Source organism: Pezoporus occidentalis, unplaced genomic scaffold, assembly GCF_034315485.1.
Source record: "Pezoporus occidentalis ecotype Australia unplaced genomic scaffold, CSIRO_AGI_Poc_V1 ctg9, whole genome shotgun sequence".
Classification (NCBI taxonomy): domain Eukaryota; kingdom Metazoa; phylum Chordata; class Aves; order Psittaciformes; family Psittacidae; genus Pezoporus; species Pezoporus occidentalis.
In genome coordinates this window covers 2,106,333-2,123,187 of record NW_026916262.1, presented here as the reverse complement: position 1 = coordinate 2,123,187, position 16,855 = coordinate 2,106,333, and the positions used below count along the sequence as shown (strand labels likewise).

The following is a 16,855-nucleotide window of genomic DNA, read 5'->3' as shown; positions in this document are numbered from 1 at the left end:
AGGGACTATTGCTAGCCAAGACTTCTTAAACTCCCAGAAAACACCAAAAAGTTCCAAGGATAAAGGGAATAAATGTGCTGGTAAAGATATGTGCCTTTTTCTCAGATGCCTTTTTCCTCTGAGCATATGTTTTCATGGGGGAAGGTTATTTTCCATGCTGATCACTTGCTCGACCTGCAGCCAGGTGCTGGGCATGCTGCTGGCAGGGCTGTACTGCAGGTGATCTCACCTCTGCACCAGCTCTGGGTGGCTGCTGGAGGCAGCCTGTCTCCTCCCAGCCTCATGAGCAGCCTGGCACGCTGCCCCAGCCTCGTGATCGCTCCAAACTGCCGTAGGGATCTCACTTACTTCTGCTTTTCTCAAGCCCTGCCCCTGTGCTTGCCCTTTGATATGTAGAGTGAGCCACAGGGTTTCATTCCTGATTCATTTCTGCAGCTGGGATGAGGCTCTCAAACCAGGTAGTTTGCCCTGGTCCCCAGCCTCCTTCATCTGAGCTGTGTCCCCTCTGTGCAGTTCTCCACCCTTTGGTGCACCCACATCCTCACAAAGGAGCAGTCTCCTGTGTTGCCATCCTCTGAGCAGTGGTTTCCACAGACCGGAGGCAGGTACACGAAGAGCAACAATTCCAAGTCATACGCTTCCAGTGCACTTCATTTTGCCCTGGCAAATTGCTCAGCAGACATCTCACTTTCCTGTGCCCTGAATAACCACCAGCTGTACAAGCAGACTTATATAACTTGGCATAGAATCACAGAATCACAAAACCGTTTGGGTTGGAAGGGATGTTAAAGATCATTTAGTTCCACCCAACCTGCCATGGGCAGGGACACCTTCCACTAGCCCAGGTTGCTCAAAGCTCCGTCCAACATGGCCTTGAGCATTGCCAGGGATGGGGCAGCCACAGCATTTCTGGGCAGACTGTTCCACTGCCTCACTACCCTCATAATAAGAAATTTCTTCCAAACATCTAATCTGAACCTATCCTTTGTCAGTTTAAAGCCATTCCCCTTTGTCCTGTCACTATGTGCCCTTGTAAAAAAACCCTCTCCAGATTTCTTGTAGGCCGCCTTTAGGAGGGGATGAAATATAAAACTCAAGAGTTATAAAACAGGATTTTAGTGGTACTGTGCCTCACTTCCTACACCTTCTTTACTGACCTGCCACAGCTTTCCTCGAGCAGCTAGTTTCCCCGGCAGCAGTGTGACGAGTTACATCCTCCTGAGCTATCAAACAGGGAACAGAACGTAACTCATGGTGGTTAGGCGGTACCACGAACAAACTCAGTTGCGGAAAGAAAACCCCGCTTCTTCCCCTGTAACTACCGCAACGCGGAGCTGATGTGCAGCGGCGGGAGAGCTCGTACCAGCGGGCAGCGGAGAGAAAAGCTGCGGACAGCGGAACTTAGTGAATGAACCCGCTGCGTGCCCCCCGCCCTTAGCTGCGGGGAGGAGCTGCGCCGCCACCTGATTTCCCCTCCCTTACCCCCTGGGGCCGGGGAGCACCCCAAACCCCTCACCCTGGGCACGGCCTCCCGCCCGCACACTGCTTCTGTGCCATACCCGCTTCAGCACAGCGGGCGCGGCGCAAGCAAGCGCGACAGGGGAACAGCGACAACCCCCTACCGCGTACAGCGGGACCCAACCCCGCCCGCTGCCGGCAGCGGCGGGACGCGGCTGCCGCGGGACCGCCTCCTGTCCTGCGCCTGCGCACCCCGCGGATCCGGGCCTTTAACATCAAGGCTGCGGTGTCATACCGGAGGCTTTTGGGCTCGGCGTTTCCCGGTGCTCGGCTGGCCGCCAGCACCTGCGCTGCAGGTGGGGAAGGTGGCGGCGGCGGCGGGTGGGGGGCCTGGGCTGAGAGCCGGGTCGAGTGCGGCCTGTGGCTGTAAAGCCCTAGCGGAGCCGGGAGCCGGGTGAGGGCCGCTGTCGCGGAGGTCTGTGGGCTTCAGCGGGGCCTGATCGTGCTCGCGGGAGGCTGCCTTCATTTCTCTGCCCCGATACCGCCACCCGCCTGCCGGAGCATGGCCCGTCCGGGGCACCGGTAGCGGCGCCGAGCTTGCCGGGCCTTGTTCCACACCCGCCGGTGAAAACTTTGCCGTATTTGCGAAAGCGGCCGTCGCTTCGGCTGGACATGCGATGGAGCCTGTACATCTCCGGGGGTTGCTGACTCCTGTATTCTTGGCAGCGCCAGCCTTACCGAGCAGGCCGGGGACCGGTGCCTGAACGGGTCTTGAATGGCAGCGCTGGACGTGCCTTCCCCCCCCCCCCCCCGAGCAAGTTTGTGGCTGCTAAGTCATTGCCTTACCCTGCTGCGTCCTTTGTATTGGAGGAGCTGGTGAGGTTCGTGATTGAGACGCAGCTGGTGGGGAGAAGATGGTTGCAGTTTGCGACTCTGGTGACAGCATAGAAGTTGTCACGTACAAAGCAGATATATTAGAGCTCCTACTGTTCAGTACGTAAGTGCTGGATAAAAGAGCAAAGCGTTCTTGAGATTTGGTAAACTGTAGTAAGGTTTAGTGCTTGATTGGGAGGGGAAGCATGTTGGAGGAACACCTTTCACTTGAAGGTGGCTAAATAGTTCTATTTGTGAATTGAGATGTTTCTCCTAAGTTTCTGGCAGTAGAACAGCACTATTCTAATTACTGAAGGTCAGGTACAGTTGATATTGGAGGCTATACTTGTATTAGTATTTTAAATCAAATAAAGGCTGTACTCTTGAAATGAGTTCCTAGTCATCCTTGCTTACTGCATTTTCGTTGACATCCCAGTGTGATCTGGGAGAGTGCAAGCTCTTACTCTTTTGGAAGAGCCTAAAACTAGAAGGTGCACTTCAATTATGAGTGGGTGTTGTCAGTTATAGACAAGGGTATAGACAAGAGCTAGTATGAAATACAGTGTGGATGTTGAATCCTCAGTATTCGTAGAATCATAGAATGGTTAGGGTTGGACAGGACCTTAAGATCAGCTAGTTCCAACCCCCTTGCTATGGGCAGGGGACACCTCCCACTAGACCATGTTGCCCAAGGCCATGTCCAGCCTGGCCTTGAACACTGTCAGGGATGGAGCATTTACCTCTTCTTTGGGCAGCCTGTGCCAGTGCCTCACTACTCACAGTAAAGAACTTATTTCTACAGAGTTGCTGCTTGTTCTGTATATAGTTGTTAATGTAGGCAGAGCCTGAGCATATCAGTAGAGCAGGTAAGGTGAATACAGTTGTAGCTCAACAGGACTGGGGATTGATCGCTAAGCTTTCAGAGATATAACTGTGACAGCTATTGCCTAAGCTGCAAGACTCAAAGTTTCATAGCTTAAAGGCTGTAGGTCAGCTACAAGGAGAACAGTAAGCAAAAACCCCATGTGGAATAATTGTCAATGCTGTCAACAGCCTTTCAGAAAATGTTTTTCAGTAGCTCAATAACTATAGTTTTCAGTTCAACCATTTCTATTACTGAATGGCTCCTGAACTTAAGATGTTTAAAAAGTGCTGTAGAGGCATAAGGACAAATAGTTTTTCTTCTTGTAAGGGTTTCATAACTTATATTAAGAAAATAATGCTGCATGCTTGCTGGAACAGTAACTGTGACTTGTTGGCATTTTTTCCTTACTTTTCCTGTCTTAGATTCACCTAGCCTTTGTGGCAATATAATGAATTATTGTACTTGTGTTACCGTCACTGTACTTGAGATCTTTCTGTTCTATCTTGAGTGGTTGGTTTAAAATATTCTGACTTGTTTTGCTCTTTTGGCCTTCCACTTAGGGCTTCCTTTCTTGATGAACCAGCATGATAATTGCTAGCAGCTGCTCTAAAAATGCCAGTTACAATGAAAAAAAAAAAAAAGTTTTGCATACTCTTTTTAAATCATCCTATTCTCCAAGACGTGGGTGAATGGAGCGGCTGGGTGTTAAGTTAAAATGGGTTCTGGGGATAAACAGGAGACCTGATTGCTGCTGCTTTATTTTTATCAACTTTGAATTTATTTTCCACCTGTTGCAATTTAGAAAAATTAGAAGGGTTTCTACTTGCATCACTTGATTACAGCCTTTAGTTTCATGTGTTCTGTGTTTTAAGGTAGCTTCAATGTCATGGCTGAAAAACTACAGTAAGGAGAATACTTGAAAATTTATGTAGGTAGCAAAAATGCTTTTGTGGTTAATACTGTTTTGGTTTTTTTTGTTGTTTGTTTTTTTTTTTTTAAGAAGTCTTTAGAATGGCAGCACATTGCCAGCAGCTGTGTTAAAATAATTCCCATTTTTCCCTTGACTGTCCTGTATCAGTCCTCATTTAGGTTAAAGGGAGTCATCACTTCAAACACCTGAAGAGCTGTATTTCTAGCTTGGAAACTAGTAGCTGATCCCATGTTCTGAAGACGAGTCCAGCTTGAAAAGCTCATTTGACTTGGGTAGTGTGTGTAGAATCCACTGAAAATTGCAAACTTGCTTTTTACAGCTGTGTCTTGAAATCTTTTTTTTTTTTTTTTTTTTATACAAAGATTGTGTATTGTGAAAGTCTGTACAATAACAATCCTTTGAAAAGCACAGCTAGACTGTTGCAACCTTTGCCACCATTGTACTGTTCTAACTTAAATGCCTCTTGTTGACCTCTCTCCAACCTGTACATATTGAAGTATCTGAGCAAATCTCCCAGTTAGTTAAGGTTCTTGCAACTTGGGGTTGACTCCAGCTTGACAGGGCCTTAGCAATTTGCATGTCTTAAGGAGTCTGAACAGAGGGCAACAGGAGTCTTGTCGAAGTGGTGGCCATTGACTGACAGTTACCTAATGCAGAGGAATAAGTGCAAGCCAAGTTTGTTCTTCCTGAAAACTTTCTTCTGGCTTTTATTTTAGATATGGGAAAATCACTTTCTCACTTGCCTATGCACACATGCAAGGAAGATAGCTGCAATGGAACCGCAGTGTCTGATAGTATGAGGAATGGATTAGTTAACTCAGAATCACACAATGAAGACAGCAGATGTGGAGATGTGTCGCAGTTTCCCTATGTGGAATTTACAGGAAGAGACAGTGTTACTTGCCCAACTTGCCAGGGAACAGGAAGAATTCCACGAGGTGAGTTTTCTTTATTTCTTTTTGTAACCTATACATTACTTCATAACCATGTGCTGTTGAAACTGTAATAATCCACAACAAATTACTCTCCTACTTAAAATGATGTTTTTCATCTTTTTGCCTTTGTAGCTCTTAAGCATTTTGTTATGATTACACTAAATGAACAAAAGAAATTGAATCAGCTTTGGCTGTTACTTGTTGGGTTTTCCTTTGTCTGTACAATGCTGGTGTGTTCTTTGCTTCTCAGCTTTTAATTTGCATGTAACCCTAGCTCTTGCAAGTTGAATTTGCAAACCTTGATTTTTGTGACATTTTATTACATCTTTTTTTTAACTGCCTATTTTAAGCTATTTGAATCAATTTATAATTCTGCAAAAATAGCTGCAAATGCAGAGAGTTAAAAGAAGGCCTGTGTTACAACACCATTTCCCTCATTTATAGTGAATTTTCTTGCCCTCACTGCTGCCAGGGCCCGTCAATTTCCTTTACTCACTTGATCCTGTCTGTCCCTGCTAGGCAAAGGACCCCAGCTGGGTGTTGAAAATACAAAGGATCTCTGGTGGCCCTGGGAGGTAGTAGGTTGCACAGTATTAGTCTTCATGCCTATTTTGTTTCCCAGCTGCCCTCATCCTTTGCTTTTCCTGTTAATAAAATATGTTCTGCTTTATTTGTGCTTCTCTTCTATACAGTAAGCCACCAGAACAGCTATTTAGGAAGACACCATTGAAAGCAGGATAGCTGAGCTGGGCAAAAGGAGAGTGGCAAATGTAGTGTGGTGAGGCACTCTACATGTGCCAGCCTGCTTCAGCTGTAAGATCTTCCCTTTGATGGCAAGAAAGAACTGATGAGAAGTTTTCATGCTTGGAGCTGCTTTGCTTTTGGCAGAACTCTTACCTGAAATAGATTATTCAGTGTAAAAGCTCTCAGAACTGATTTTTGACCAGTAGCTTGGGAAAATTGACTGTGCCATGTTGTCCTTGTACATGTGCTTCAGTCAGGTCAGATTCTGGTATAGTTCACAAATACTTCTGTCTTGCATGTGAATAAGTGACAGCAAGCACATGATATTTAAACAGTTGTAAATACCATAAGGGGCTTGTAGTTTAGCTGTTAAACTTCATACTATCATGCATTCATTCTTTGAGTACCTCTGAATTTGGCAAATTTGAAATGTGAAAAAACTAACAACTAAAGATTATAACTGAAAGACTGTAGAGAAGGAAGTTTGTTCTATTAGCTTGCTAACTTAAAATACTTAGTATCAATAGCAATCATACTCAAAATAGTGCTAACTAAAATGCAGTAATAGCAGGATTCCTGTGTTCAGAAGCTTATTTCTTTGACTGTAGGATTCTTGAATGTAATACTTAAACAAATGTGAGATAATATATCAAATATTTTTCAGTAACTATTAAAAATGCATGTTGCCTGTACATTCTAATGAAAAAATGTGGTTAAAGTTAGAACTTTAAATGAATTATTAGAGCAGACAGGGCTGTCTTTTTAATTATTCCTCATATTTTAGGAAAAAAATATTTGGGTTTTTTGGAGAGAGGAAAATTAAATTTGCTGCATGACTAGTAAGGAAGACTGTAACACCTGAGATGAGGCTGCCTTGTTCTGTTACTTGGACAGCTTTAGGTTTTCACTATGACAAACTATGTGAGTGGGAGTGTGCAGTCTTATTCAAAGCTTGAAGATGCTTTGTTGAAGCTGAGATGAAAATCTTTTTTAAATTGGTAGTGGCTTTTTAGAAGGTTGATATTACATACTACTACTGACTTAGCATGCTTTGCTCAGCTTAGTGATTCAGTATGGAATCACTTGAAAGTGGTTGATTAGCTAAGTGATAATGCGGTCAAATGCTGTATTTGGCTTAAAAAATGCAAATATGACTTGGTTTTAGAATCACAGAATGGTTTGGGTTGGAAAGGACATCTAGTTCCAGCCTCCCTGCCATGGGCAGGGTCACCTCCCACTAGACCATGTTGCCCAAGGTGCTGTCTAACCTGGCCTTAAACCCTGCCAGGAATGGAGCATTTACTACTTTGGGCAACCTGTTCTAGTGCCTGACCACCCTGTTTTAAGTTTAAACCCCTTGTCCTATTGCTACAGGCCCTGATGAAAAGTCCCTCCCTGGGCCCTTGTAGACCCCCTTCAGATGATGGAAGGCTGCTGTGAGGACTCCATGCAGCCTTCTCTTCTCCAGGCTGAACAACCCCAACTTTCTCAGCCTGCCTTTGTATAAAGGGGCTGGGAGCGCCTCTCATCATCCTCATGGTCCACCTCTGAACTTGCTCCAACATCTCCATTTCCTTCTCATTTTTAGGATGCCAGAAATGTACACAGTACTCCAAGTGGGGTCTCACAAGAGCAGAGTAGAGGGGCAGGATCACCTCCTTTGACCTGCTGGTCACGCTCCTTTTGATGCAGCCCAGGATATGGTGGCTTTCTGGGCTGCAAGCACACACTGAAGCCGGATCATGTTCAGTTTCTTGTCAAACAACACCCCTAAGCCCTTCTCTGCAGGGCTGCTCTGCATCTCTTCTCTGCCCAGCCTGTAGCTGTGTGTGGGATTGCTCCAACCCAGATGGAGGACCTTGCACTTTGTTTTCTTGCACTTTATAAGGTTGGCATCGTCCCACCTCACAAGTGTGTCAGGGTCCCCCTGGATGGCATTCCTTCCCTTCAGAGTATCAACTGAACCACACAGCTTGGTGTCATTGGCAAACTTGCTGATGCATTCAATCCCACTGTCATGTCCCTGACAAGGATGTTGAACAGGATCAGTCCCAACACCTTTTTGTTGAGGCCTTTCTTCTTCAATGGATGAATCTCGGTTCCATGTTCTTGTACAACAAATAGAAAAAAGCTATACAGGCAGATGTAGTCCATGTATTTTCAACAACTCATCTGTGCTTCTGTTCTTAATTTCTGCTATTGAGATAGCCCCCTCTTAAAAATGCTGTCTTATGAAGTACCTAGTTGCTTGGACAAATTCCAGTAGATACTTCTAGATCCTTTTTTGACTTCCAGGGTGCTGCAGCTCAGTCCCATGAGAAATGGCTGTATACCAGTGATTTCCAGAATGCAGTGTATGTATTGCTTGTGTTACCAAAGTCACCCAAATTGGTACTGCTTTCTTTTAAACAAACTTGACCTCTGCTTTTCAGAAAAGTACATGCAGAGTGCCTTCTAGATCTGCTCCTACTGCCTGAGCTTGTGTTTTGTCCTATGACTTTATATGGTATGGTACAGAGAGCTGGAAGCTGTTCCTCTTGAGGAAGTGGTGCCAGAGACGTGCTGCCTCCTGTGCATGTATGCAGCACAGGGGCAGAATTTGTTGCAGTTTTGGTCTTTGTGGGCTTGGTGTTTTTTTTTTCTTCCATCTTGTGTAAGCCATGCTCTATTTTGGAAAGTGACATAATACAGTAGTATTCTACTTGGGTCATTTTTTGGAATGTAAATATTTATCTTTAATGTTTACACTTTGGTGCCATTAAGTCCTAATGAGCACTCTGAAGTAGCTGCAACAACATTTGTTCTTTGCTTGTTTAAATTCTGAAAGAGTGTTTTTGTTTCCAGGACAGGAAAATCAGCTGGTAGCATTAATTCCATACAGTGATCAGAGACTGAGGCCAAGGAGAACGTAAGTCAATAGTTAGTTGTGATACATGAATCTACAGTTAATTCTTCTAGTTAAAATTCAGCAAATTAAAAAAAGACTGGTAAGAAGAATCAAGCAAAAATCATTGGAATGTTTATTTGCCTGCAGTACTGAAAGAACCCTGCTCGTGAGTACTATCAACCTTAACTTCTAACCCTTGGAGAGTTATTTATTAACAGGTATGCATACTACTGGTGTGCACACTCCCATGAGTGTGTCTTACAAAGCTAAGTATGCTGTATGATCTCTTCATGTAAATACTTATCTGAATGTTTACAGTAGGTAAGTATTCATCAGTCTTTGTAGCATCTTAATTATCTGAGCAGATACATCTTCAGTGTTAAAAGTCTTGAGTAAATTGATAACTTCCTTGATAACTACAGAATAAGTCACCTGGAAATTAATTTGTAAAGCTCTGAGCAGCTAACAAAATAAAAATCATCATTCTATTACAGCATATTTAATATTTTTTTACTAGGCTCTACTTAAAGGTTTCATTGAAGTGCTCAGGGCTTCTTGTTCTGATACTTTCTATTTGTTTGGGTTTTTTTTACCTTTAATATTTGTATGTTTCTGTAGTAAACAGAAATGATTGCCAGTAACTTGTAATACTGTCGTGGATAATATATCTGATGCTCTACTTGTACAAATTTGAGACCTGTTGCTTGTAGTGCTATATAATTTTGTGAAAACTGGAGCTGCAGTGGAGTCTTTTGCCTATGTATTTTCTTATTACACAAACACACCTTTAACACTAGGTTAATTATGAATTTCCTGTTCCTTAGCAGGAGTCTGACATTTTCCTGACAGTCTTATATGTTAAAGAATTGCATATGAGATGTATAAGAGCTTTATTCGTAAGAGTCCTGCAGAATGGCAACAGTTCTGCTATAAACAGATTTTAAGAGGAAGTGCTTATGTTTCAAAGTACATAAATATTTACCTCTTCTGTTTTCCTCCAAGTTACAAATGTTGGGATAACCACATGTTTTCAAACTTGATTCCTGGTGTATATGCAAAAGGACTATCTCGGACATAGACGTGAAGTGCAGCATAATGTTTTTTTTTCCCCTCTTGAGCACTAGTGGAAGTTAGAGATAGGGAGCATGACTGGTCAATATAACTAATTCAATCTATCGCTTAAAAGAAAAGAAAATGACATTATTGTTTAATATGCTTTTGACTCGGAAATGTGTTCTTTTTTCCCTCTAGAAAGCTCTATGTGACTGCGTCTGTAATTGTATGTTTACTACTTTCTGGGCTGGCTGTATTCTTCTTGTTTCCTCGCTCAATTGACGTTGAATACATTGGTGTGAAGTCAGTTTACGTCAGTTATGAGCGGAGTAGTCGTATAATATATCTCAATATCACGGTAAGTCTAGCTGTCTGTTTGGATGTTTGTAATGGGCAAGTGCGACAAGAAATACTACTGCAACAGTGTAATATGCAAAAAAATTGTGGTCTAGCTGGTAAGCCTAGTTAGTACCTTAAGAAATACAAGCAGACATAATGACCAGCTGAAAGAATGTAACTGGACCTGCTGTGGCTGGCTCCTGCAGCTATAGCTAATAGAGCTGAGTTGCAAGCTACCACTGGGTCTTCTATTTTCATGGGAACAGTGAATTTGAAGTTCTCTGAATTATTTTTGGAATATGAGTGAAATTTAATGTGTGTATGTGGGGATGTTATTAAGTGCTGTCCAGGTACTGTGCTTCTGTCAAAACTGGTTTTGAGGGAAAATTACTTTTTTATTCACCTTAAAACTTTAAAGTAATTTTTTCTATATGTTGCTTGACTTCTTGGTAATGCAGTCAATACAGAAAACCTAAAGACATTTGGTAGACTTCCTCATTCTAAATAAAGCAGGGCAGCCATGGGAGAAGATGGTCCTGTGATAGCTAAATTTCCCGAAAGCAGTAGTTGAGGATAGAAAGAAATGCGTTCTTTGCAGTGGAGGGTAGTCACCAGGAAAGTTGTACAGAAGTTTGTGCAGCTCAAGATATTCACAAAAGAAAAACCAGAAAGAGGTCAAGTGATTATGTCCTGTGTCCTGTGTCATCGTGTTCCCCTCCGCCTCGAACCCCCAGTCCTAGAAGGTAGGAATATACTTGCACAATTTCAGGTATTACTGTCTCAAGCACAAACTTCAAAATGTGTGCTCATCAAGAGACACAGAATGGATAGCTGTTAGTGTTTTATATTTGTTTTGCTTGTTTTTCAGAGCACACTAAATATAACGAATAACAACTATTATTCTGTTGAAGTGGCGAATATCACAGCTCAAGTTCAGTTTTCAAAAACAGTTATTGGCAAAGCACGACTAAACAACATCACCAACATTGGTCCTCTGGATATGAAACAGGTAAATAGGATAGGCTTTCAAAGTTGAGTACATGTTAATCTTCATATATAAATACACTCATTGTGTTTTTGTTGCTTTTTTTGTTCTTTTCTTTTTAGATTGACTATATGGTGCCCACAGTTATACAAGATGAAATGAGCTATATGTTGTAAGTGTACTCGCCTCTTAATATCACATGGGTCTGATTAAAAATTACAATGGTGTTAAACCAAATTTTTTTTTGACGTCAGCAGAAATATATTCATAGAGATGTGTCATTTTCTTTGTGTGAGTTTAATAGTAGTTGAAAAGTAGTTAAAACATGGTTATTTCAGTAGTTGCACGTAGTGCCTTGCAGTACCTGGCTCTCAGCACTCTGAATGGTATCTCTTATCCCAGTGTGTTAGGCCTTGGCAAAAACTAGGACATGCTGTTTTGGAGGGCAAAAATGCAGGTGTGTTCCTCTAACAAGTTTTCTAATAACTTTCACACTAATTTCTCTGATGGCAGAGGGAATTTGTATTTAATTCTATGCAAATTAGAGGCAGGTTTGTATTTCTTCTTGTCAGGCCATGTGTATGCAGTGGTAAGCAGTGTTTATAGCCTGTCTTTTACCTGATCTTATTCAGAGCTTCTGAAGTTCATTTGACCGTCAAAACCCAATGTTAGTTCTCTCACACTGAAGCACAGACTAAACAGAAAGAGTTAACTATTGAGACTTCAGGTCTGTGTGCAGTTCCAGTGGATCCCAGCCCCGTTGGGGTGGGAGAACACCTTACAGCTTTTGAAGTAGAATAAACTGAAATAGGTATGAAATAGCAAACTGGGCTTTAAATAAGCAGGAAGTGTACATTTGTCACTCTTAAAAACATGTAAGTTAGCTTTGTGTAAACACTGAATCTTTTCAATTTGCTCATCCTTTGGATGCATGGGGAATAGATAAATGTGGCCTTTGTAGAACTCATGCTAACACTTACCTAGTCATGCTTTTGATGCATTTAAATTTATCATGGTCAATACTGTGGCCTTAATTTCAGTAATGTTGTTGAGAGTCTGTTCCCAACACTAGCTGCAGCTTCTACCTGAAAGGTGACTAAACCTTAGGAAAACCTGAGTGACTTGGATATGTAGAGAGGTGCGAACAGGCAAGAGCTGTTCTGCCTATGGCCTGCATTGAATGGATTTCAGGCTCTTCTGTTACAGCTGCAGCCTTGTTAGTAGTGTGGAATAATGATGTGCTTGCTGGTTCAGCTCAGATGTGGATGGTGAATTCTTGGAATAGAAGCAGAGAAACTGTCGTGTGTCAGTGCCAGTAGTCTGCCCTGGAGACAGCAAGTGAGCTTCCTTAGTTTGAACACCCAACTGATGCAGCTTGACCTGGTCTTAGTGGGGTTTTGTATTTTTCACTGTGTTTGGTTTTTTTCTCCACACAAAAATATTAACCTTAACAGTGATTGCTGTGGTATAATCTTTCTAACACAGGGAGTATTAGTATTGTGGGTTGTAGCATCAGAGATTGTACAGTATCACACTTAAGTGTTTCCCCAGCTAGTCGACTTAGGTCTTAGTTAGACATTAACTAGTGAGTTGTTTGGATTCTGGAGCGTACATGTCCCATAAAATCAGCTTAGGTTGAATACAGGAAATCTTGGAGTCCTGAAGTATCTGTATACAATCATGTGGATTCAGCAGACCTGTATGATGAAATCAGCACCATACAAGGCATTTCCACACATTTATTTTGGAGAGCTGGCTCAACGTGGAGTTCAACTTCAGTGTAATTTCCTAGCTACTGTTTTCTGGTTTGTGCTGTGGTGTGTTTTGGGGTTGGGATTTTTCATTTTGGTTTTTTGGTTTGTGGGTTTAGGCTGTGGGGTTTTGGTTCTGTTTTTTTTGAAATCAGAGTATCGGGAAATCAACCTGCTTGGAAAAAAAGTGTGTTGGTGCTGTACCTCTGCTTATCAGCTGGTATGTGCTGTTGGATATGAGCTGGCTTTCTATTATGTCACAAGTTGTCTGTATTTTGGATTAAAGCATGTTCAGGTTAACTTCAGTTAGATTCTGAAAGGTGGAGTGAACTATGTTTCACAGGACACTTGTGCTGGCAAGCATTACATGTAAGCAAACACATGGGAAAACAGATCATGTGAAAGCAACACTATATATATAAAAGTAAACCTAGGTGAACATACAGTCAGTGGCAGTGTTTTTCAACAAGTGTTTTTGTTGTCATTGCTAGCAACTCTGTAGTCTCTATATACATAGGTAGCAGAATTTCCAGTTGAAGACACGGTTCTTACTTTTCAGATAATTACCTGTAAAAGCTTGATGCAAATTAACAATTGTTTTTCTTTTTTGCAGTGACTTCTGTACTTTAGCATATATCAAAGTGCATAACATAGTAGTGATGATGCAGTAAGTATGGAATTTTGTTGGAAACAATTTTAAAAAACATGTAATTCTAATTGAAATATTACTCAAATACACAATCCTGGCACCTGTGCATCTTAGAAAATGAAATCATCTTGCTTTCTGTTGTAGTAGGTTCATAGTTATTGAAACTGAACTGTGTCTTTGGACAGGTTCTGGTGGTGTAAAGACACTTGAATAGGCAGAGTTGTTATTACTGTATCTGCTCTGCAGCTTGGCCATAGCCATGGCTGTACTAAGGTCTCAGATACTTTGAAATTAGTTTGTGTATCAGCCACTGTTCAAAAGTTGCTGAGATCTTCATGAAGCATTACCATCTTCCAGGAGGGGAAAGGGTAGGAAGTCTGTGCTCGGAGAACTAAATGTCTTACATGGACAAAATCTGTTGTGGTAAACTGGTAAGCTAGTATTGGTTTTAAGTTTATTTAAAACTTACTTTTTTCCAAGACATTTCCCTTAAAAACCCTAATAATGTAAAAATGTTGATCATTAAAATAGGAAACTCAAGCCTTTTACAGAAAACTTTCTTCTGTTTTGTCTCTTTTTTTTTTTCAAAGAGTGACAGTGACATCCTCTTACTTTGGGCACTCTGAGCAGACATCCCAGGAGAGATACCAGTATGTGGACTGTGGAGGAAACACAACCTACCAGCTGGGCCAGTCAGAATATTTAAATGTGCTTCAGCCTCCACAGTGAAAGCACCTGTTGGTTAGTGTGGAATGACTGCTGATCCTTGTAGAGATCCTTTGAGTAGGACTGGTACTACCTGAAGAGGAGGATATATGCATGTGAAGCATAGCGAACATGATGACCTGTTCGCTTTAGATGCCAGGAGGGAAAAGGTGCAAAATGTACATAGATGCACTTGTTAAATGTTGTGTTTTCCCCTTCTGTTTGCTTTCTATTACTGCAAGCGCTTCTGTCATGTGGTGGGACGGAGAAGGGGAATATCAGATTCTTGAATTGAATTGGGACCTTTCCTTACAGTGCGGTACATCAACTTACAGTGACCATGTGTATGTCTGTGTTTAGGTGAAATGTGTCACTAATGAGCATTTTAGAAAAATTGATACTCATAAATTTTAAGTTCATACTTAAGTTCTTGATATTTGACTATTGAAACTGGCAGTATTACTACTTAAGTAACAAGATTACTTTGAGGTATCTGACTGTTAGACTCTGTTAGTAACCCAGTGGTGATAGTTCTTTATTTTGGGGTTCTACTTTTTCTTTGCTATACCTGATTAGAGGTGACGTGCAGTCCGTGAAAGCCAGGAAAGCTCTCTTGGATGACACTATACCTGAATGTGCAACTTCCAGAATCTGGCATCATTTCATTTGTATTCCCTCCTGCTACCTCTGGGACGTTATAAGGAGAATGTATGTTGTTAAAGTTGAGTTTAAAAACAAAACAAAAACCAACCTCCCAAAGTCATTACCGACAAAGGAAAAATTCCAGACTGTAGTAAATGAATGAGTGAAGACTTAGTGTCTTTCTACTTTGATTTTTAGTAAACTTCTGAGTTTCAGCTGTTGATTTAAAAATCAAGATTGTACAGTTGGAACTAGGGGGCATACTGTTGGAGCACGGGTTTGGGCAGCTTGTAAATTTTCCTAAGTTTTATTGGTTTAATATACTATGTATCTAAGCTACTTGTAAGTGTTAATATGTTTGGGTGTGCATATTTAGTGCACAAGCTCAGCAGGCAATGCAGTAGCCACCTGAATCTCCAGAGCACTCAAAATTCACATCAAAGTTCTGTAAGGGAGAGTAAAGCAATTCTTTCTGTAAGTGTAAATGCTGATGTAATCATGAGACTGACTTAAAACAAAGCTATGAAATCATTTCAGTAGGATAGTTTGCACAATGAGAAATTCTGGGATTATTATCAAATGTGGTGATTGTAAATATGGGGTCCAAAGTTGCTTGACTTCTTAAGACTGACTATTGTAAGGGTCAGGTACAAAACTTTTTAATTAACTAGATCAGAACTGTTTTATTTCTAAATCAGATGAGATGCAGCTGTAAGAAGGTACTATTGAGACTGTTGCATTGTAATGAATATTTTTTTTTTTAAGTAGGTGGTGTGTTTTTTATGTTGCCCATCTCCTGGAAATAAGCTGTATAAGATGAATTAGTAAACACTATGGGAAAAGGCTGCTGAATAACTTCTTGCAACTAACAATCTGTTACGTTTCGGTACTTCAGTGAAGGCACATGTCTTTATTACTCTTTTTTTTTCTTCATTGGCCTTTCTTTTGTGGACCTAATTGGGTGGGTGGGGAAGAGAATTTTGATGACCTAATTTTTGATTTAAAAGAAATTAGGTAACCATACAAAAAAACCCTCCTCTGTTTGAATTCCTTTGAGCACTTATTCCAAATGTCTATTAAAGATTTTGGAACCCAACCTGTCAGTTTCGTATAATTGTTAATAACATGAAGATGCCAGCTTTTGTTGTTGGAGAAGTGGAACTGGAATGTCAATTCTGATTACTTACTGTGGTTATGTTCTGAAAACTATTGTTGAATCTGCGTACTTAAAAGGAAGCATTCCTTATTACAGCTTATAGTCATAAAGGGAAGTAGTTCACTGCTGACTCTAGTCTTCCTAGAGTATAGATGAGGTTCAGTCTTGTGGCTGATAAAAATGCACGCAGAACCTTCTCTGTTCATCTGAAAAGATACAGGTGATAACTAAAGACCAGGAGAGTGGGGAACTGGCTAGAAGCAGAGAGGTAAACTCTTCTCTGTTATCTGCTGTAAAGGGATATGCTTATAATGAAGATTAGGGAAAGAATTCTGATTTAGATCATGTCAGATCTGAAGATAGCCAGTAAGTGATACAGTTTTGGGGGTTATTTTTTTTGTCTCTTGGCCTAAGTATTTACACCTAGAGTTCGGGTTTGTTTGCGGGTGGTTTTGGGGGGGGTTTGGTGGGTTGTTTTTGTTTGTTCAGTTGGTTGTTTTTTTAATAGGAAAATATGAAAACAGGTTTAGGTGCATACTTTCAACAATTGTTTCTTCAAAGGGTAAGAGGTGATCCAAAATAACTGGAATGGCACAATGATAAATTATTTGGTGACAGTAATGAATGCTGCTAGAACAAGCATGGTGGGGGGGAGGTTACACTATTTATGCAGTGTTCAGATTCAAACTGGTCTTTGAAAGTTTGGCAGACATGCTGAACAAAATACATAAATCTGTGACTCTTATGTTGCATTAAATCATTGGTATTGGCTAATTTAAAATTAAGAATTATGAGTTACTCTTCCCATGTATATGGCGGAAGGGGAAGATACAACTATCAATGTCTGTCGTCTGGGATATCTGATGGATATAAACTTTAACA

General features: G+C 41.3%; 1 protein-coding gene and 1 long non-coding RNA gene across 3 annotated transcripts in view; one reads left to right on the top strand and one right to left on the bottom strand.

The window, feature by feature from the left end:
- The window catches only part of LOC134156723 (uncharacterized), a 33,103-nt gene extending 31,854 nt beyond the window's left edge, over positions 1 to 1,249 (bottom strand). For both annotated transcript variants that reach the window (XR_009962035.1, XR_009962036.1), the window contains exon 1: positions 1,158 to 1,249. This is a non-coding gene — a long non-coding RNA (uncharacterized LOC134156723). The remainder of the gene's footprint in view (positions 1 to 1,157) is intronic.
- A 468-nt stretch (positions 1,250 to 1,717) lies between these two features.
- On the top strand, positions 1,718 to 15,913 carry TMEM106B (transmembrane protein 106B). The gene is made up of 8 exons (XM_062605118.1): positions 1,718 to 1,814; positions 4,844 to 5,065; positions 8,651 to 8,714; positions 9,945 to 10,104; positions 10,954 to 11,094; positions 11,193 to 11,242; positions 13,435 to 13,488; positions 14,061 to 15,913. The coding sequence occupies exons 2-8, from the start codon at positions 4,846 to 4,848 to the stop codon at positions 14,197 to 14,199; spliced, it is 828 nt and encodes a 275-aa protein (XP_062461102.1). The 5' UTR covers positions 1,718 to 1,814; positions 4,844 to 4,845; the 3' UTR covers positions 14,200 to 15,913.
- Positions 15,914 to 16,855: the final 942 nt, after the last annotated feature.

Excerpts from the sequence above, each read along its gene's own strand:
- TMEM106B (XM_062605118.1), top strand. The coding sequence starts at position 4,846 with ATGGGAAAATCACTTTCTCACTTGCCTATGCACACATGCAAGGAAGAT. Across the intron at positions 10,105-10,953 it reads TAATATATCTCAATATCACG|AGCACACTAAATATAACGAA; the intron begins GTAAGTCTAGCT and ends CTTGTTTTTCAG. Across the intron at positions 11,095-11,192 it reads GTCCTCTGGATATGAAACAG|ATTGACTATATGGTGCCCAC; the intron begins GTAAATAGGATA and ends TTTTCTTTTTAG.